Source organism: Dryas octopetala, chromosome 8 (genome assembly GCF_963921425.1).
Source record: "Dryas octopetala chromosome 8, drDryOcto1.1, whole genome shotgun sequence".
Classification (NCBI taxonomy): domain Eukaryota; kingdom Viridiplantae; phylum Streptophyta; class Magnoliopsida; order Rosales; family Rosaceae; genus Dryas; species Dryas octopetala.
The window spans coordinates 10051454-10074118 of NC_141373.1; the positions used below are offsets into that span (position 1 = coordinate 10051454).

At 34.6% G+C, this 22665-nt stretch overlaps 2 protein-coding genes across 3 annotated transcripts; one reads left to right on the forward strand and one right to left on the reverse strand.

The window, feature by feature from the left end:
* The first annotated feature begins 266 nt into the window (after positions 1-266).
* LOC147277052 (protein CHROMATIN REMODELING 35-like) lies at positions 267-8326 on the forward strand. Its single transcript, XM_086255596.1, has 7 exons — positions 267-581; positions 937-1041; positions 1130-1660; positions 1791-1949; positions 2395-4199; positions 6508-6665; positions 8196-8326. Exons 1-7 carry the CDS (start codon positions 267-269, stop codon positions 8324-8326), a joined length of 3204 nt encoding a protein of 1067 aa, XP_086111722.1.
* On the reverse strand, positions 8005-15452 carry BLH7 (BEL1-like homeodomain 7). Of its 2 annotated transcripts, none has more exons than XM_086253302.1 (5): positions 14712-15452; positions 12762-13746; positions 9491-9870; positions 9338-9398; positions 8005-9055 (listed from the first exon to the last, which is right to left on the reverse strand). In XM_086253302.1, the coding sequence occupies exons 2-5, from the start codon at positions 13680-13682 to the stop codon at positions 8354-8356; spliced, it is 2064 nt and encodes a 687-aa protein (XP_086109428.1). In that variant the 5' UTR covers positions 13683-13746; positions 14712-15452; the 3' UTR covers positions 8005-8353. The 2 variants fall into 2 exon arrangements, with proteins under 2 accessions (XP_086109428.1, XP_086109426.1); XM_086253300.1 differs by having other exon boundaries at positions 14704-15451.
* Between the last annotated feature and the right edge of the window lie 7213 nt (positions 15453-22665).

Consider the following 22665-nt stretch of genomic DNA (forward strand, 5'->3'; position numbering starts at 1 on the left):
TATTTTGCAGTTGCCCAAAAAATGGAGCTTTATTAGAATTTCTAATTGTGGCTCTCTTTTAGTATCAAGTTTCAACTTTATGCTGGAAATTTTTCTTTAGATGATCTCATTATATGTGCTTGCCTCTTCAATGGTAGTGGATGACTCTGACCAATTTTCCAACTCTATGTTGCAGCAACTCTTGATTCAAGTAAACTTGGGAGTGTGAAAAGGAACTAGAGGCCCTTCTTGCTCAGAAATCACCATCCCTGAACCTTGACTTCACAATGACACATCATTGTGAAGACAACAATACTACAGCAGCAGCACCACCTGCCATTGTCCTTAGTTCTGATGATGAAGACAATGGACGTATGAGGCCATTCCATCTGTCACAGAAGATTGTGTTGGAGCCTCCTCCTCTGGAACATCATCAGCATGTCACTGGTATGGAGGATGAACGTCCAAACAATATTGAAGCAGTAGCACCGCCTGTCATTGTCATTAGTTCCGATGATGAAGACAACGAAGGTAGGAGGCCGCTTCGTCATCAGAAGATTGTGTTGGAGCCTGTTGGAAGATTTCTAGAAAGGAATTCGACGGTATGTTCTTCCCCTGCATTTATACTATCAAAGTAGCATGCCTAAAAATACTGCCATTGACTGGTGCAAGTAAAAGCCTATCAAGTCAAGAGTCACCTAGTTTGACTTGCATTGGAACTATGTTGACATTATCCACCATGTGATATCAGATTTTGCTATAACATGTTAGAAAAATTATCATCTAAATTGCCAAATTATTTGGAACAATTGCCTACTCTATGGACTGAAACATGATTTTTTGTCTCCTATATGTTTTTATTTCAAGTTTTGCTTTCTCTATACATTTTTATTCCGATTGTTTTCCTTGTTATCCTATTTCCACATTAATTGGTATGATCGTCATGTTATGGTTCAGGGTTGTGAAGAGAACAAAGATTGTAAAGAAGAGTTGGAAAGTATGCCTGGGAAATTCGATCTTGGCATAAATAAAGATGTAGACGTTGGTGCGGCCAACAATATGGTGATTGGTCTAGAACTCTTTGTTCAAATTGTTTTCCTTGTTATCCTTTATGCATATTGATTGTCATGGTCATCATATTCTGGTTCAGGATTGTGCAAAGAGCATAGATCAGACAGAAGACATGGAAACTTTTCCTGAAATATTTGCTAATTGGATAGATGAAGAAGCATATCAGACAGAAGACATGGAAATGCCTGGAATATTTGCAGAAGACATGGAAATGCCGGGAATATTTGATATAGATACGAATTTATATCAGACAGAAGACATGGAAAATCTTCCTGGAATATTTGATTTTTTGATAGATGAAGATGTATTTCAGACAGAAGATGTGGTGGCTGGAATATCTGATGCCGGTACATCAGAAAATATTGGAAAAGGGAGTCCTTCAGCTTCTGGAAATGAGGAGCCGAATAACCATTCTAACTCCGAAAACAATAAAAGAGATGTGGAGTGCATAGCTCCAAACGCAGAGGTCAAAATTCTGACTGGGGACATTGATGTTGGGGAAGGCAACCAAAAGTTCCAGATAGAAGAACAGAATCATAGTAATGATATTGTTGAAGATGATCTTTCAGACATGTGGACAGAGATGACAACGGCATTAGAATGTTCCAAGGTATCTGCATTAGATAGCCCAGAGTTTTATCATTGATTTTGCACTAAACTTCACTTCACAGTAGGTTTTTTTTTTTTTTCTTTTTGGTTAATAAATATTATATAAAGTTTATGTTGCCTGCTTCTTCTAGGATATTGCAATTGATCCTTCAGCTGATGAACCATCTGGCGAATGCGGGGAAGAATGTGAACACTCTTTGATCCTGAAGGATGATCTTGGGTGGGTTTGTCGTATTTGCGGAGTTGTTCAGCAAGGAATTGAAAACATATTTGAGTTCCAATATAGTAAGGTATTGGTGGTTTTTTTGTGCAAATTTTTGTTTTTTTTCATTATATAAGGTTCATAAGAATGAACTAGTGAATCACTCATGGGGGTTCATTATATAATTGTTTCTGAAATTATCTGCTGGACATGTTTGAAAATCTCTGAAGTCTTGAGTAGGGAAAAGTAAGTCGTTTTGGCAGTTACTACTGGATATAATTGTTTATATCTTTTCTCTTCTGAATGAAAGTTTCTCAGAACTGTGTTATAATTAGCTAGTCTCAGTTGTGATCCTTCTTTGATATATGTTCTTTAATCACTGAAAAATGTTTTAGGTTATTTGTTTATGTCATCAAGTGATATCTCTGATTGGATCATGTTAGGAGATGGGGATTGCTTTTCTTTTAATTTCTTCTCTTTCATATTTTTCACTTGTGAGTTGTGATCCTTCATCCTTGTTTCCTTATGATCAGGCCAAAAGGACTAAACGAACTTACATGTGTGAATCGCGGAATGCCAACAATGAAGAGTCAACTCAGAGTTCCCCAGTTGGAGTCAAGTCTACTAGGGGTGATTTAATGGCAACGGAGATTTATGCTCATCCAAGGCATAGAAAGCAAATGAAACCACATCAAGTGGAAGGCTTTAATTTTCTTTCCAGCAACTTGCTGACCGATAAGCCAGGCGGTTGCATTTTGGCTCATGCACCTGGTTCTGGAAAGACTTTTCTGATTATAAGTTTTGTGCAGAGTTTCCTAGCGAGGTTCCCCCATGCAAGACCACTGGTTGTTCTACCTAAAAGCGTCTTGGCTACTTGGAAGAAAGAGTTCCGGATATGGCAAGTGGAGGACATTCCATTGTATGATTTTTACACTTCCAAAGCAGAGAACCGGTCTCAGCAGCTGGATGTTTTAAAACAATGGGTAGAGCAGAAGAGCATTCTCTTTTTGGGGTACACACAGTTCTCTACGATAATCTGTGACCATGAAACAAGTAAGACATCCGTGGATTGCCGAGAAATTCTGCTGGAGGCCCCTAGCATTCTTATCTTAGATGAAGGTCACACTCCAAGGAATGAGTCTACTAATGTGCTTCAGTCCCTTGCAAGAGTCAAAACTCCTTTGAAGGTAGTGCTCTCAGGAACCCTTTACCAAAATCATGTGAAAGAAGTTTTCACTATTTTAAATCTAGTTCGTCCAAAGTTTCTAAACTTGGAAACTTCCCGAGCTGTCATGAAGTGCATCCTGAGCAGAGTGCAGATATTGGGAGGGAGAAAACAGTTAAAAGCTGGTACGAATTCAGCTTTTTGTGACTTAGTGGAACAGACCCTCCAGAAAGATGAAGATTTTAAAAGGAAAGTGGCTGTCATACAAGACCTTCGAGAGATGACCAGGAAGGTCCTCCATTATTATAAAGGAGATATTCTGGACGAGCTTCCGGGGCTTGTTGAATTCACCGTGGTACTGAATCTTAGTTCAAGACAGAAAGTTGAAGTTGAAAAGTTAAAGGAATTGAGTAAGTTTGCTAAAACTTCTGGGGGGAGCCTTGTCTATATGCATCCAGATTTGAAAAATCTTTCGGATAGATATCCATCCACCAGAGAGAAGGGCTCTATGGTGAATAATGAAAAGCTGGATGAAATTTTAGAAAATTTAGATGTGAGAGAGGGAGTTAAAATCAAGTTTTTTCTTAACATGCTAGGCCTGTGTGAATCAAGTGGTGAGAAGCTGCTGGTTTTCAGCCAGTATATCCTGCCCCTGAAACTTATGGAGAGAATAGCAGTGAAGGAAAAGGGTTGGAGTCCTGACAAAGAAATTTTTGCGATAACAGGTGATTCAACTTCTAAGCATAGAGAATGGTCCATGGAACGCTTTAACATTTCAGCTGATGCTAAAGTCTTCTTTGGCTCCATTAAAGCATGTGGGGAAGGTATCTCTTTAGTGGGTGCTTCTCGCGTCCTTATTATGGATGTTCAACTCAATCCTTCAGTGACTCGCCAGGCAATAGGACGTGCATTTCGACCAGGCCAAAAGAGGAAAGTCTATGTCTATAGATTGGTTGCCGCTGATTCGCCTGAAGAGGAAGACCACCTTATCTGCTTTAGGAAGGAACTGATTTCAAAGATGTGGTTTGAGTGGAATGAGAGCTGTGGGCACCAAGACTTTGACATGAAGACTGTTGATGTGAATGAATGTCAGGATACGTTCTTGGAAAGTCGATGGTTGCAGGAAGATATAAAGCTTTTGCAGAAAAGGTTTGTGCTTTCTTCCTCATGCATGTACGTTTTCATGCATGGATATCAATTAATTCTGCCCATAAGATTTGGCTTTGATTCTTTTTTCTCAGGTAAACCATCAAGACAGGTCCAAGGCTCTGGGAAAAATGTGAAGAATCTCACTCATTTCGTCATGACCTTCAAGCAAATTTTAGAATGCTGAAATGGCTCTGCTTCTCTTCTCCTAATGTTTTTAAAAAGAGCAAATTTTATGCTTTGCACCTTCAAGGTTTACCTTGATTTACAATTTAGTCCTTATGGTTTTTATTTTTTCAATTTGAAACATAACGTTTGAAATTTTTTACAATGTGAACCCTTTATTTGTTTGACTGTTAGTCTGTTACTTAAAGAATATTGTTATTTGTACACTTTTTTTTTTTCTTTCTTTTTGCACACCTTTTAAAAAAAACCCAAGGAAAAAGAGATTGCAATGAAAGTAGGTACCTTTGGTCCCACCTTTCTAATTGTGTGGAAGCTAAGTAGGTGCCTTATGAATGATAATTAATAAAAGGGAGATTTATAGTTCAATTTATTTTATAAGTTTTTCTTAAATAAGATCGATAGTGATTTAAGATTTTTAATTAAGTCATTTTATTTTTCTTCTTTGACGGCTTTATATTAGATTTTAACTCTAAGATTTTGGGCTCCGCCCAAAATTTCAAAACTAAAACATAACATGCAACTTCTACAAAGTCCACTCTACACCCTAAGAAGGGAAATACTCTTCAAATCGGGGAAGGATTTTATTATAAATTAAAAATATTTTCTTATGAATTAAAAAGATTTTATTATAAATTATTATGTTTTAAAAGAATTTTCTTATAAATTTTAAAATATTTTTAATCTTTTATCTAAAATTGTTTTTCTAAAGGATTTAAGTATAATTATATCTTAATAAAATTTATTTTAAAAATATATTAAAAGAAATTAAAATGTGAATTCAACGTAAAAACACTTTATTGTCAGTCTAGAGGGGAATTCATTTGAAAAATCCAAAATGAAATTACACTTTCTCTCCTCCCTCCCGAAGACAACAAGCACCACTACAACCTCATGAAGCCTCTTTCCAACAGCACCACCATCATTCCTCCTCCACAATTCCACCATTACCTTTGGCCACCATAAAAAGAATTAAAATAAAAATAAAAATAATTCAAAACAATGTATATAATTGTATAATTTTCTAGCAGCTCATAGTTTTCCTAGTTGCTGCAAGCTCAGATTTTTCCACCAACGTGTCATCTTTTCCAGCCAATGCCCATTACTATTCCTCATTCCTTCCAAGTGAAAGTGGTGCACTCATTCAACACGCAGATCTGTTTTCGAGGTTGGGTCCATCCATCGTGCCATCTATTTTTGAGGCCGGAATCTGATAAAATCGCGATGGAAAGTAAAAAAATTGAAGCTCCGATCTCTCAGATTTTTGTTCTCTATCATTGGGTGTTTGTTATATCTCAGCGACGGTACTACGAAGCCATGGGTGAAGAGAAAGTAAAAAATATTCAAGATTTGAACAAATTCAAGATTAGGAATTCATCTGATCTGGTCGTGTTCATCTGTGAGGAGGACAAGACGGGGAATGGGGGAGTTGTGACTTTTTTCTTTTTGTTTTTTGGTTTTTTAAGTTTTTCTTAGGTTTAAATTGTTTAATTGAATTTTTCTGGGTCAAATATGTTTAATTGAATTGAATACTTTAATCAGATAATTAGGCTTGAATTTTTTAAAAAATAGTTTTTAGATGAAGACTGTGGGTGTTTTAAAATTTATAAAAAAATTCTTTTAATTCATAATAAAATCATTTTAATTTATAAGAAATTTTTTTTTAATTCATAATAAAGTCAAAGTATTTCCTCTCCTAGGGTGTAAAATGGTTTTTTATTCATAATTCTGAAATTAGAACCTAACATAAAACGTCCAAAAATAAAAAGAAAAAGACTTGATTAAAAATCTTAAATTACTACCGATTTTAGTCTAAAAAAAAACTCATAAAATGAACTGAACTCTAATGATGCGTTTAGATGAAGTAGTTTGAAACTATTAAGGAATTCACAAATGACGGAATTAAAAATGACGTGATTTAAAATTCTAGAATTTGTAAATTCTCTTGTTTGAATAAATGTAATCATAATATAATTTAAATACGAAATTTATAGTAGTTTTATAAAAGAGTGATGGTGATAGTGAAAACAATAAAAATGATGCTTACGGTGAGTTGACAATGGTAGTAGGGGTGATGGCCCACGAGCGATAAGAGAAATGGTGGTGGCAAAAATTGGGGTAGTGGAGGTGGTGGCAATTGTGACATTGGCAGTGGTGGTGGCGATGGCGATGGCGGCGGCGATGGTGGTGGTAATGGCACTGGTGATGGAGGCGGTGGCAGCGATGTCAGTATCGATGGTGATGGTGGTGGCAGTGTCAGTGGCGGCGACTGTGGCGGCAATAGTGGCGGTTGTGGTGGTGGCAGCGGAGGTAGTGTCGGTGGTGGTGGCAGCGGGCGGTGGTAGTGGTGGTGGCGGTTGTCGATGGTGGTGGTGGTGGTGGTGGTGGTGGTGGCGGCGGTGTCGGTGGTGGTGGTGGTGGTGACGGTGGCGGCGGTGACGGTCGTAGTGGTGGCAGAGGTGGTGGTGGCGGAGGAGGTGGTGTCGATGGTTGTGGTGGTGATGGTGGCGGCGAAGGTGGCGATGGCGGTGGTGGTGGCGATGGCGGTGGCGGTGGCAGTGGTGGTGACGGTGGTGGTGGTGGTAACGGCAGCATGGTGATAGTGGTGTGGTATTGTAATTAATTGGCAAGGTGATGGGTGGACATGACTTTTTTTTTTTTTTATAAAAATTGGAATTTTGAAAATGACACAAATTTAGGTAAAATTTAAACTTGAAATTTACAACTTTTAAATCCCAAGTTTTTTTCCACATAGAATTTAAAAAATTCTATAATTATAAACCCAAACAAGGAATTAGAGCATGTAATTTCTTAAATGCTGAGTTTTGTTTAAATTTCAAGTTTTTTTTCTCCATCCAAACACACCATAAATCTCTCTAGTTTAACTCCTTATAATAATCTTGAATATAATTATACTTTTTTAAAAGAATTTCTTATTAATTATTATTCTGGGGCACTTACTTGTCTTCTACGTAAGCAAAAAAGTGGGACCCAAGGGTGCTAGCTTAAACAAAAAGTGGGTCCTTACTTTTGCCACATCATCACTTAACATCCTAATTAATGGCCAAACAAACAGAGGGTCTATATTGTAAAATATTTCAAATGTTAGCGTTCAAATTAAAAAAATTAAAACCATAGGGACCAAGTTGTGAATCAAAGCAAACTTGAGAGTGCAAAATGAAATTTGCTCTTTTAAAAACATAAGAAAATAAAAGGAAAGAGAGAAGACGACACATATATGCCAAGAACAACATCCTGCAAAGATTATACTATTTAGGAATTCAAAGTTTGAAACAGTTCAAATATTTTATGTTTATCTTTCTATTGATGATCATTAGCAGCATCAAAACTATTGTGAAAGCAAAAAATCTTTGTTTGCAATGACTGCAAAGAAGCCAAGTAAACAGAAATGATGAAATATGAGCAACTTATATAGAGTTGCAAACTCACGAACATGACTATACATCTAAAAGGCTGTCTTCTTCACTAGAAATTAGACACTTTCATGTAGTTAGAAGCACAGATTAATAGCCCTAAAAGACTGCTAATATAAACAACAATGTAAGAAGATGCCTACCCAAAAGAAGAGGAAAAAGTTAAAGGGATTGTCTTTGTTGCTGCTTATGAAATTGGCTTGGAAACATTGAAATAACAGTCAGATAACTTCAAGGAAGCTTTATTGCAAACTATAATATCTATTTTTTCTTCAATACCATTACCACAGTGGGCACTGATTGTACATTTTCCCTTCCACATATTAAAGAAAAATTATGTATCTTATCTTTACAAATATGCTTACCTTCAATCAATTTCTTCATATATTACAACTGTATCTTTCAGGTTTCCATATCCGGAGGAGTACAATTTTTCTTATCGCCATTTGCAAGCAAGACGAATGTTCCTACACGAGCAGTCCAAAGCCTATCACTGTTCAGTTTTCTTCTCCCCCTAAGAATAATAGTTTGAAATAACCAATGTGGATGTGCAATGAAGCATCTTCACACTACGAAATCACGTAATAGATGGGCGGAACTGAATCTGTGTTGTTGTTGGTTCCCAGAATTCATGCATTCAAAATCTGCTGTCTCAGATCCTACGGAAGAAGTTGCAGCATTGTATAAATCATCCCCTCTCATGGCAACAAAACTGTGATGAGTCCCACTAGAGATGGGTAGGCTACCACCATCACAATGCTGCAACCCCAATGTTAGAGACACCCCATTTCCACTTCCAAACCTCCCCAACGCTGGCATATGGTATGCAGCAGCTGCAGCCATAAACCTCTCACTGCTCCTATCCGACTGAACAATTGCATCAGAAAAGAGACTACAGTCATCCACACCAGGCCTTTGTCCCTCTCTAAGCTTCACCATCCCATATTCAGCTTCAGCTTCACGACGAGTCCCATTAAGGAAACTAGCAGACCCAGTGGATCCAGCCATTTCCACATCATGGGAATGGTCGGATTTGAAGTCCATAAATTGGCCAGTGCTGCATCTCTCAGTGCCTGTCGAACTTGCACTAGGCTGCATATCTTCCCCTCCATCATCTGAGGTCCTCATATCACCTTTTTTTGTTTGAGGTGCATTTTCAGATGAAGAATTAGAGTCCATCTCAGCATCACCGGCCTCTTCTTTGTACATCTCCTCAACCATGGGCTTCCAGAGACGCACCCTTGCATTTATAAACCAGTTTGAGACCTGTGCCACAATAAAAGATCAAATTAAATTGTAAACATTTTTATCAATAAAGGGCATTATCTGTAAATATAATATGTTTATTGACTAACTACATTCCAAGTTGTATCTCTTGAAACTGTACATTTCCAATCCCTAATTCAGCAGATTTAGCAAGGATCCCAATGGTATTAGTTTCAAAGTCGAAATAGATAAAGCATCCTATTCCCTGTCACGTATATGCACATAAATACCTCTTGGCCCAGCTAGCAAATGCTACATAAAATATGATTACTTAGTCATTACCTGACTTCTAGTCAAGCCTGTCTGCCTTGCTAGCATGATCTTATCAGAATCCTTGGGGTATCTGGCAAATATCAATATGAGATATTAAATTAAGTTAAGACCTTTGATATATTCCAATAAATAAAATCAAAAAGGTTGAAGTCAGAGGATTACGGATGGAGGAAATGCTCAAACAGCCATGCTCGCAGAATTGAAACAGAGCTTTCTGGCAAACCTCTTTGTGGTCTCCATGCATGTTGTTGAATCATCCCAAGCTGCTGAAGGGCCCTCTGTTGCCTGAGCTGCTGGTCCACATAACGAAGGCGAGTTATTCCAACCCCTTTAATGCTTCCTGACGTACCTTGCTCCCCAAGGCTATTACGGGTTGCTCGTATCTGTCCTGTGATTGCATCACGTAAGCACCGAAAGTGGCGTGAAATAGTCTGGAGGGCAACTGCTGTGTAAGGTTTAGCTGCCCCACACCCTGCTATCACATCAAATGATGATACTACAATCTGCATCTGATGGTAATACTGTTTGTACCTTCTATCAACCTGTGATGGTCATATAAACATAATTATGCCCCATGGGGAAAAGACGAGCTCTAATAATATGGTGTAAATGAAACCATGGTCATGTATCACAGACTTTGAGACCTCTTGAAAAATCTTGAACCCTTGTACATTATGTAGTTATCAAAGAACACCACAAATAATTGGCATATAGACCTTATATAGGTATAGATGGATTGCAGAGACATGGAACTAAATGACTTTCTAACTTTCAGATGACATTGGATTCACCAAAGATAGAAACCTAGAGTTGAAAAGGGTGAAACAAATCCATAGCATAACTAAAGATAGAAAGGAATAATGAGTTTGAAAATGACCAAGTATCATAGAAATCTAAGTTAAAAGAAGGGTTAATAGTGCATAGATGTCATGCATCTACTGCAATATTTTCAGTAAGGGGTACCTTTTCTATGTAGTTTATGCAGAAAGCTAGTGTCATGAAGGTACAATTTGACAGCAAGAAAGGTCAGTGACAACACAAAATATGCCCTCTAGAATAGTAGTTACAGTACTCAAATATTGTAGTCATTTAGTGGTGCATTAGGGGGGAAAATCAGGCAAAAAAGAAATGAGCTCTCTTTTATCCAATACATATGAAAGTTTTAGACATAAAAGCAATTACAGTTATCCAACCTGAAACAGATATCTTTTTTTCTCATACAAGATAAATAGATGAACCGAAGAAATCTTCATTTATTTTCCCCTAAAACACCTAATATTGAGCATACCACCTTCTAGGCTTCTAGAATTTGGATAGCCCCAGATAATGCCCTGTCCCAATACCAGAAAAAGGTCCACAAGTAACAAGCAAACACAATCAGGAACTGTTAACAAAACCCTTGGAAGAAAACATAGTTGTTGTAATTTTTTTTAAAAGTAACCAAAGCTGCTCCTGATGTAAATTCCCTAAATCAACAGACCGGAACATCAAAAATCTTTTCATAAGTAATTTGGTGACCATGAAAATTTTGGCTCCAATCAATAGGTTTCTTCACCCACATCAACAACTAATAATATACCTGCAGACAAGCCTGCACCTTATTATTTCCTGTTAATAGCAGAACAGAGTACTTGTGTCAACTGTCAACTTATAAGGATAACCTTGAATGCCCCATCAGAGTCCAGCAGCATATGGGGAATTCAAAGGCACAATGACAATTAGATTAGGATAACCAGTTATTCTAATAATTCTCTGAGGTCGATTTTATCACACATCCCATGTTCTTTGCAAAACAACTAGTAAATGCATATCATGCAAGCCATCAAAAATGTGCATTCATGGTGAAAGCAATAGAAATAATTGACATGATGCAATGATTATCAACATGATGTGAACTTAAAAGCCTAAAAAATATATATACATCATTTATTGAATGGAATATGAAATGCATAAAATAAATGGCAAGCAGCAGCAACTAATCTTAAACACCTCTTGAATTTATGATAAGGTTGAGATCTATCAACAGCCTAAACTAGTTTACTCTATCTTCCCGCTTGACATGGCCTAAACTAATTTTAAAATGCCCCTTATGGGTACTATTTTTCAAAATAGCACTTTGTTCAACTTTATTCAACACCTAATAATAATGAGTATACAGTTCCATTGAGAGATAATGTCATCAGGAGAAAGTACATCAACTCGTCAAAGGTCCCAACTTTTTACATTTTAAATATAATTCACGGCTGCAGGTGATTCAATTGGAAAGATGGAGTGACTAATAACAAGTGCAACAATTTCCTTCAGACATAAAAATAAGACACTCAAATACGAAAGATTATACTTGACACTTTTGGAAAATTCTTGAAACTTGACCTTCATTAAAGTATGTTAGAAGAAACCTTAAAAAGAATCAAAGGAGTAGTAAAATCATTATTATACAACCAAGTCTTTCCCAAATTTTGGTGTATGTATGTATGTAAAACTACATCATTAAGCTGTCACTATTAGTTGGAACAATCACATATCAACAAAAGTTTGGTAACTAAATTATTAAAAAATTTGTTGGTTTTTCCAAGGTGGACTGCTTTTCCCTTTGTATGTTTTTTATTTTTTCTTCTATAAAATTCTCAATTCCTATTATTTGAAAGAAAAAAAAAACATTGAACACTTTCATCTTTGCAAATTCGTGTTCAACCTTCCTAGAAGGTATTAGGAAGTGGGAAACAAAGTCTTATCCACACAAAAGCAACAAAGTCTCACCAGATTGGCAACCATCTTCTCATATCCATTTGGAGTGAAACCTTTCTTTAGAGAATACTAGTTGAACACACACAGACACCAAATACCTTTAAGCTAATCAGTTCTCTAGAATCTAGTTGGCACAGGCACAATTGGCACGCAAAACTAAAAGCAATGCCATCCAATAAACCAATCCTCACTTGTATCTCTTTCTTTTGTTGTTTTCTAACACTAATTGTTTTAAAGAAGCCCTCAATTATGACAACAGTTGCTTCTAATACTAACAATGAACATACTACATGATATCACCTGCCTATATCACACACATGCACATACATAAGAAGTGATAAAGTCATCCACTGAACAAGGTACGTATTAGCTTATGAACAAGAATACTACATGATATCACCTACCTATATCACAAACACACACATGCACACACCTAAGAAGTGATAAAGGCACCTATAGTCATCCACTGAACAAGGTAAGTGTTAGATTAAGGACAAGCATAAAGAAACATGCTTACAAAGCAAAACTACATAGAAAGAACAAAGATAAAAAGATAGTGTCAATCTCAGAAAATTTGCAACCAAATTGACATTCATGGTAAACATTATGATCAAATGACTAGATAAGCAAGAATGAACATAATTACCTCATAAAGAGACTTATAACTATAATGTATTGTTCATACCTCATCTAACATAGACAGAAGCTTTGTCAACTTGTTTTGTAACTCTTGTTTCTCAGCATGTGAAAGCTCACATGGTGAGTTACTGGCTGATTCTTGGGGGTTTGAAGATTCTCCACTTGCGAGCTCATTCTTTGATCCATCATCGCCCTCCTTGAAACTCTTCATTGGATGCTCGTGCGTGCTTTGGTTCTTTTCACTATCATGCTGCTTCAGTGCTTTCCGGACATTGACAACTTCATCAAGCAGTTGCTGTGCTGCTTTGAGGTATTTGGAATTGGGAATGGTTCTTGCAATACTTGACATCCCATATGGAGACAAATCTCCTTTACTTGAATCTGGATTACCTCCAGGAAAACCAGGTTGCAAATATTCAACATTTCTTGGCTGTTCATCTCTAAAAGAGCCATTTCTGCAGCCATCCTCACTTGACATTGATGGATTGGGACTTAGAAATGAAGCAAAACCCATATTAGGATTCCGGTATGAGATAGAAGGCATTTGCATTCCTGATGGGATTTGTGTACTGAGGCTGAGGGATAATCCCTGACCTTGCAAGTTCTGTCCGCCATGAAGAATTGCTGCAGCACCACCCATGGGGTGCGTAACTAGCATCTCATTTCTACCCTCCCTCCATGCATTGAATCCCTGCTCTCCAATACGTGATCCACCAAGATGCGATAATACATCCTGCTGCTGTTGGTTGGAATCTGGAGCCCCGACTGAGGAGACTACTTCAATGCAGTTGTTTTGCTGCTGAGAACTTCCAGCCAATGCATCCGAGTATGACCCAGAGTTCATATACATCATCATGTTACCAGGAAGAACAGGTGCTTCTGGATATGAACTAGGCAATGGTTCCCTTAAATAGAGCATTGGTGTGGTGTCTTTTTGATTATTCGAATTAGTATAATACGTTGCCATACTTTCTCAACTTTGAAACCTTCTCACCCAGTATTTGAGTCAGATTACATGGTCATCCCGAAAACTGAAAAAGCCCATGAGTGCAATTTCATCATTAGTAATCCATACCATACTCAAGAAACTAATAAATTTACCAGAATTTAAATGTGAGTTGTCAATTCTTACTCTCACCAGTGTAAGCTTATATGCTGAAAGGAAAACTAGAAAGGAAAACTACTCAAGTACAGTGTGTACAGAAAAATTTTCACTCAGGATTCCAAGCAATCCTCACAGAGAAAAAAAAAAAATCAATTTACCAAAGCAAAACACCAATTGTACATATAGGAATTGATTGAAAACTTTATTACCACAACCAGAAGCTTATAGTTATAGGATAATTTATCATCTAAAAATAAATCTTTGTATGCATGAGCATGTGATGCATGATATATAAATTTGTTAGGTTCCTGGTAAAGAATTTACTTTTAGACCAGCGTCCATTGGGAGAAACTTTGTTTGTAACATTTTTTTTTTATTTTGAGAAGGAAAAGAAAAAGAAAAAGAAAAAGAAGAGGGAAGGAGTTCAGTTTGTACAAAGAACCTCTTAAAAAGAAGAAAATTTATCTGTCCATTTATTTTATTTTTCCATCAATGAATGAATTTAGAGATTGTTCAGGTAACTAATGAGCAATAACAACCCAGAAGCGCCATGCAAACAGAATCAGAAATCAACCCAAGTGGGGGAAAAGTGAAAGTCTAAAGGAAAACCATGTTCAGGAAAAAAAAAAAAAAAACATAAATCAAAGACAATTTTTAGAATAACAAGAAAAAAAACACAGAAACCAGGATGACAAACTAATAATAAACCTGTTAGCTCGGTAAATTAACAATAAATTAATGGATCACCATCTTAACAAATAGAAAGAAAGAACCATTGGAAAAAAAAGAAACAAAAAATTCATGAGTGAGAGAGAGAAACTAAAGGATAATATTGAACATAAAGTCAGAAAACAAAAAAAACCATAGTAGAATAAAAAACTACCTGGGCACCTGTAATAGTTGTGGGTTGTGTGGGGAACAGAAAAGTCTTAGAGAACATCACCCGATCGCCAAAACACAATCCTCCCAGACCCAAACACTTTCCGATCCCGATACAACAACAGCAACGAGTCTAATTATTTAACATAGAAAACCCACAAAAAGCAAAAAAAAAAAAAAAAAAATTGAATCTTTTTCTGTATAAGAAAATATCTGAGAGTGATAATTCACAGGGCTATGAATTTTCACTTTTTCTCTTTTTTTGCAATCATAGATATTCTCCATCCATTACTGCATCACACCACGTGAGACTCACACGCACACACAAGCACAGACACAGAGTTTCTCTCTCTAGAAAGAAAGAACAGATAAAAAAAGTGCTTCACTGGGTCAGTACTCAAGGAAAATGATGACTTTCTCTTTTCAAAGTGTTTGTGGTGGTTCTCTTTCCTTTTTCAGAAATGGGATTTCTCCTTTTGGGCTCTGGTGGGCTTCTTTGCTTTTCCTACTGTTTTTGCTTGAGACCCAGTTGGGGAAAAGTTGGTGGTAGCTTGACTTTGCTATTTGCTGCTCTGCCTCTTCCTCTTCTTCTTCTTCTTCTTCTTCTTCTTTGCAAAGGTTAATTATTTTGGGTGTTGATGAAGTGTTTGGTTAAGGAGCTCAATCTCTAACCACCAGTTGGTGGACCTAAAACCCTCTCTTAAACCCACATATCCTCTCCCACCATCTCTCTCTCTCTCTCTCTCTCTCTCTCTCTCTCTTCTATCTAACTTCAAACTCTCTGCCTGTCTCTCTCAACTCTCATCCTTGAGAGCATGGAAGCATATTCTATTCTTTTTCCTCTATTTATTTAATTTGTATATTTTTGTCCTCAGCTCCTAATCTATATTTTATTTAATTTTTTTGTCTTGAGAAAATATTTATAAACTATTTTTCTTCTTAAATATAAGAGGTGCGCCATTAGCATCAGGTGCCCATATCACTGTATTTGTCCCGTTGTGCCAACTAATGTGGGATTTTGCACTGGTGGTCCTGTCTTCTTTATGTATTTATAATTGTTTCCCTATTGTTATGGTATTGCATGTTTGTCACTATCATCCAAATTCTCCTTTATATAATTTTAGCTATTACTTTGTTCATGTAGTGGGGAACTGGGACAAAAGTTTATTTTTCTCAAAAATCTCCAAACCAGTATATATATATCAAGGAAAATGTCAAATTTAATTACAAAATTTGTATAAACTACTTCCTTGGTGAAGACAAAAAATATAGAGTTTGAATATATTTGTTATTTTACCAGGGAAAAAGTATTTATTTTTTTTATGTTGATTATTAGTATCGATAAATGATATATGAATTTCAAAATCAACTTCACACATTCCTTCAAAAACTTGCAAAAGACTAAATTTTAGTAGTAATAATATTTTGCTTCTTGTTTTATATGTTTGAGTACAAAATTAATTGTTATATCGAACTTTTAACTTTAGTGATAGAGTATTTATTTTTATATGTTTTACATTGTATTAAGGTAATACTCTTTTTTGGTGAACAAACAAAACCTAAAGATTAAAAAATACAAATAGTGCGAAAATTTCTTTAATCTCACTATGATAATTAAAATTAATTTTACATAGTTCTCTTGTAAGAGCATCTCCATCATTTTGACCAAAAGAAAAATGGAGTTGCAAACATTTCATTGTAATGAATGATGGGGATATGATGTGTTGGAGTTTGTATCTAGATAGCATGCACTTGCCTAACCCACTAATGTGACACTACTTATTTGTATTCCCACCTTTAGCTTTTCCTTTTGGTTTCTTGATCTTTTAGATGGTAACAATGAAAAAGGCATCTCTTTTTTGAGCAGTGAACTGAGTGGACATTTGAGATTATAATGAAAAGTACAACCCTTTTGGAAACTAGTGGGACTATTTTTACTTGATTTTACGAAAAAGAAATCAAATGTATAAAACAAAATTAATGCGGATAAATGCTTATACAGTTACACTAATATACTTAGGTTTTTTATTTTTTACACTAATATACTTGATTGATAAATGCTAATATAAACACGCAAGTGCTGAAGATAGTTGATGAGCTTTTTCTTTTAACAAAGATTTTTATTTATCAAACAATATTAAGAGAAAATTCAAACAAAAAACTTGGACAATTTATTCATAAACCTTCATGATTTTAAACTTTAAGGACAATTTTTTTAACAAGCTCAATTCTTGCATTGAGTGTTCGTACACTCATTGTCACTAACTATAGTTACACTCTTGTTCGGGGTAACTATTTAAAAAATAAAACTCTTTGAGTTTGGAGTATTTATAAAAATTGTTCGGGGTGTTTGAGTAATTTTCGTTTGCCATATTGTTAGGGATGAGACATAACAAAGAACCAAGTAAAATAAACCAACATAAAACTCTTTCTATCTTCAAAAGCCATGAACTGAAAATTACAATATGAAAAGGCAAATTTTCTTTATAGGCTTAGAAAATCTCCGATGCATAAAACAAATTTGGCTCTTCACTTAGCTGGTAATTTAAAAGCCAGTTTTCTTATTTCTCAAAGTCATCACTCCAACCTGCTTTCAAATCTTTTTTATTTTTTTATTTTTTTTTTATTAATGTAAACAATTTTTTTTAGAGGAAAAAAATTTATTTTTTTAATATACCAATTTTCAGTTTGAATACTATTATTATTTTTTTTATTGATATTGTTTACTTTCTATTTCTCTCTTTAAATTTTGTTGTTTATGATGTCCATTTGTTATTAGAGGAATAAAGTCAAAGTTTAAAGTTAAACCATACTATTTAGAAATAAGGTCAAATTACATTTTCATCCCTATATTTTGAGTCATCTTTGACTTTAAACCTTAGAGCATGTACAATAACATTTTGCGCTATATTTAGCATGACTTTTAGCATTTAGCAATAATTTTTGTGTTTTTTGTTCTAATGACATAAAAGCTATAGCTATATGTTAATATGTTAATATTTTTAATATATTCATATATATCTTTATAAATTAAATTTCATATATTAAATTATTTTAATAATTATATTATTTTAAATATTTTAATGAGATCTTTAACATGAGCCCAATATTAAATATATTTAAATATTATTATTTTAATACCCAAATTAATATTTTAGTATTTTTCATGTCAAAGTCAAATTTAAGAATTGTAAAATTTGAATACATGACCAATCAACTCATGACAATTGTTTATCCTCATGCCTCTTGCTGCAACTTTTTCCATTTATATGAATGTCATTTCCTCTATTTCTTTCTCCTCGTGAGACCCAACACTTTTTCAACCAATCACTTTATTTCACTTGGTTTTTTATTCTTTCTTTACCCGTACTTTTCAAATGGTGGGTTCACTTTTTTCTTGAGTTCCTCAATAACAATTGCTAAATTTTCTACTATATATAGTGAAAAATTTAACAAATGCTAAATTTAGCTATGTCATTGTATTGAGCTTTTTTATCAATTTTGCTATATTTAGCATATAGTATAGCATTTAGTTATGCCATTGTAAATGCTCTTATAGTTCAAAAAGTTTCAATCAATTACTTTAATTTTCAATTAAGACCAACTTTGTAAAAAATCATCAATTTTTTTTGGCAATTCAATGATCTGATGGCTCCAAACTCTATGTGAAATACCAATATTAGTATTTATGTCATTTTAGAGTCGTCACGTCGCCTCCATGTCATAAAACCATAAAAAAAAATATATATATTAAGAATTTTACGAATTTGGTCTTGATTGAAAAATGAAGTAAACCACAAGAATTTAATTGGAACTTTTAAACCAGATAGACTAAAGTGCAAAATGGTCAAAATCATAGGAATAAAGAATATAGTTGGCCTAAAATAATAGTATATATAAAAAGACATCGTACGTAGTTAAAGATTATCAAATTAATGCTCAATAAAATGACTATCCCCATTGCTTAACATTGATGTTTCATCGATACATGATTAATTAATATAAGATACAATCTTGTTCTCACACGTGCGAATCTGCTTAATTATGAATATGCTATCTTTATAGCTTCTTGGGCAAACATGCATTCCAAGTATGATGCCCTACGCAGTACAAGTTTTTACCAGATACTTTGGTTCTCAAGGAATGCCCCCCATCTTTTAACTTTCTGCTTATCATGGCTTTAGGGTTTAGTCGTTAAATTTAAGGGTCATTTACCCTATAGACCCTAAATTTAAGGGTCCATACAGCTTAATTTGTTTTTTCTTTTTCTTTTTTGTTGTGTTATGAGAAAATGCAAGAAAATTTTTCATATAACAAGTGTATACACTTTTTATTGGGTCGAAAAGTGTAATAGACTTTATGTGTCTATTTTTCTGATCACGTGATGAGAGAGATAGACACATAAAATATATATATGTAATATGCGATATTTATTTATTTATTTTTTTAGAAAACAATTCTTTGGTATGAAGTCCTAATTGACATTGATCCAAACTATGAGCCTGACCTAATATGACTCATATGTAATATTTGCCTACAAAATTGGCTTTTAAGAAAAAGATGTATGAGTGCCTATAAATCCTATAAATCATGTTAAGATATTCTATATTTCCAATATGGGACATACAAGACATGACAAATTCCACACCCTTTTAATGTTTTGCCCCACCAAAAACTTTAACTAACTTGACATCAACAAGCCACTTGCTAATTCCAAACAAATATAACTCCATCTTTAAATTTTTAATAAATTCTCACTTTCCACAGTGATTTAACAAGTTTGTTAAATTAAAACAAGGTGAGGGGTAGAGAGTTAACCCACATTGTTTCGCTTACAAGATAAAGCAAAGTGCGCAAATGCAATAATTGCAACTTCACTTGCATGTATGGTTCAAATGCCAGCAACCTCATTTTAGCTCAATTCTAAAGAAAGAGGCAGTTTCGTAATTACCCAAAAGTTTCGGGGTCAGAGTCTGAGTTCAGGAAAAGCTGACTTGGTAGTAGGGGCACATACAACAGCCCTTTACGAAGGGCGGAGGGGCCCTATTGAAGGGCAGTAGGACAAGGCGTTGGGATTAGAGAAGGGCAATATCTATCATCTAAAGGGTCAATAAACGACGGATGTGAATGGGGGAAGGGTGTAAAGAAAGCCGAGAATCTCTGTCGTTTCAGCAGTCATACACATACGTGTGTCTGAATGATTTCGAAGCTATTGCTTTTCTGACACAAAACGGTGTCGGAACCAAATTCATAATCATTGTACTTGTGTTATAATTGGGTAGTGTCTTTTTTTTTAATTGTACTTGTGTAATTGGTTAGTGTCTAAACTCTAAACCCATAAATTTCCATTTCAAGTTTTCAACCCAAACTTTTATTTTATATTATGAAAAGGACAGTATTATTTGGCTTAACTTTTCTCCTAGTTTCTTTTTTCTCATCCTAACATTGGTTCCAAATATTGTTATTTGAGAAATGCTATCTATTTTATCATATCTATCTACTCTATAGATATTCTCTTTTATTTTTTTATTTTACAGTGTAGTTTTATAATTGAAACTGTTTATTTTTTATATCACTTTTTAAAGATAAACTTTATAAAAAATCAACCAAATAAAAAAGTATTTGATTATGAAAATGTGATCAAAGAAACAAATGAATTTTGATTATAAACAAGGCAGATAGCATTTCTTTATTTATTTATACAATGAGGTGGTGTGTGTATCATGTGTCATAAACAATGGAAAAAAAGAAGTTAATACGAGTGGGAAATACCCAATGCAAACTAATATTGAAAAAATCTTAAATTCTAAACTTATAACCAAACCACTAAACTATGAGCATTTTTCTTTTTCATTGTGCTTGAATGAGAAAATTTGAAAATATAAAAATAAAATTATAAAAATGTAAGAAATATAAAAATAAATGACAACATGAGTTACCTATCAATCTCAATGTACATTAGATTTTACATGCTTTCATGATCTATTTTCTTACTATTGTATCCAAAATTCAAGTAGCACTTGTACTATTTATAGGAGAAAATGTGGATTACCAAAAATTCAGTTACTACCCCTACTATTAGATATAGAAGAAAATGTGGATTAAATGCTGAATAAGATTTTCTTTTTCGATAAAACAAAGGTAAACATTTTGTTGAGATCATGTACTAAATAAATGAATACTTTCAGTTTCGGCTAAAAAATTATGTCAAGATGCATAACTATAAGTTCTAAAAGGAACCCAAACATTAACAAATAACAAATAAAGTAAGTTATGACTATCACATTATCATAATTGTTAACTATACATAGTCACAATTGGGTTTATTTAAAATAAAATAAAATAAAGGTATGAGTGTTCAAGTGCTAGCCCGAATTTTTATCGTCAAACCATGTTTAGTCCCTAAACTAGTTTGTTCTTTCATGATTAGTACTTAAACTTAAAAAGAAAAAAACTTTTCTAACCATACTATGTAAAAAAAAAAAGAAGCATTTTTAGTACCTAAAATGAATTATTTAGTAATTAAATTTGGTGACTGACTCTACCATTGATGTTGTTTTTTGGCCGGGGGACTTAATGTTATTTGTATCATTTTCATGTATGTATTAATTTTGGCTTGTCACTAGCTATTATTATGAGGTTCTCTCAAAATGAACCTTCCTATTAATTGTAGAGCACAAATCATGAAACCTACGGAGAACCCGAAAGTACCTAAATTTGGTCCACAATTATCTTTCTGCCACCTGGTTTCATGGTCTGTGCATATATCAATAATCTTCTTATTATAAAGTTCGGAAACATTTCGTGTGGATGTTATTCATGTAATTTTGTATGTATGTTGGTTGAGTCATTTACACCAAACTCTAATTATTAAATCTCGTGGGCCCCCAATTGACAAGACTTGGGCATGTAGGTCTTGCTTTTATTATTTTATATATAAACCAAAATAAAATCTACCCACAATCGAAATTATAAAAAATTAAATTGATTTGATTTTATATGTAATTATTTATTGTTTAATTTGTGATTAGCCACCTTATCCTTTTGTTATACAACAATTAATTAAAAATTAGCAATTAAAAAATTATAATTAAAAGCAGTGCCAACTGTGATCTAGTGTGTGTGGCTCAGTTGCTACTAGTAGAATAATTTGGCTTAGAAAAAGGAATAAATAATCAAAGCCAATAAAATTTGGTGAGCCAGTTGACAAAAATCGTTCTAGGTGACACGTTGCAGTATGATTGATGAGCACAAAAGTTTTATACCTGATTTTGTTATTATTTTTAGTAGAACTCTTTCATGGAATACAAGTGATATATATTAATATATGTATATATATATAGTACAACTGTACAAGTGATAAAACACTCGTGAATCACAAATTCACAACTACTAAGCAAATTTAAATATTTTTTAAATAGCAAATTTCATTTGACGCACTGATGGCGGTGCCGAGATTTGACGCAGATGGCGGCGCCTCGCAATGTCGTGGTGAGAGATAGCTTAGAACTGAGATCTTAGACCAGAGAGAGAGAGAGAGAGAGAAATGAAGGACTGGAAGTTGATAAGCATGACTACGCGTGAGAGCTTCGAGAGGAAGAAGGAAATGGTGATCTGATCTGACTTTGGTAGAAATGTACTTATATTTGCTGGAAGTAAAAAATCCTATTAAATATCTTATAAGTCACAAAACAACATGTCAGCTCAAGTGGTGAAGGGTTACAATGTCAACTAGGAGGTTAGCAGTTCGACCCTTGTGACTGCCTTCCTTTATTTCTTTTAATCAAATAAGATAATCGGGCCGGTCGATTTGGACTCGATCCGTGGAGGGCTGGCAGGCTGGGTGTCTGGGCCTCACCCATGCTGATGTGGCACCCACCCGACCCTACCCACCAAGTCAGAAATGGGTGGGTGAATCGGGTTGGTCGGGTATATGCCCACCCCTAAATAGGCCCAATTTACTTGC

Coding starts and splice junctions, on each gene's coding strand:
- LOC147277052 (XM_086255596.1), top strand. CDS start 267: ATGACACATCATTGTGAAGACAACAATACTACAGCAGCAGCACCACCT. Junction 582..936: donor TTCTAGAAAGGAATTCGACG/GTATGTTCTTCC, acceptor GTTATGGTTCAG/GGTTGTGAAGAGAACAAAGA. Junction 1,661..1,790: donor CGGCATTAGAATGTTCCAAG/GTATCTGCATTA, acceptor TGCTTCTTCTAG/GATATTGCAATTGATCCTTC.
- BLH7 (XM_086253302.1), bottom strand. CDS start 13,682: ATGGCAACGTATTATACTAATTCGAATAATCAAAAAGACACCACACCA. Junction 9,871..12,761: donor TTCTGTCTATGTTAGATGAG/GTATGAACAATA, acceptor TGACCATCACAG/GTTGATAGAAGGTACAAACA. Junction 9,056..9,337: donor CAGGCTTGACTAGAAGTCAG/GTAATGACTAAG, acceptor ATTGTGGCACAG/GTCTCAAACTGGTTTATAAA.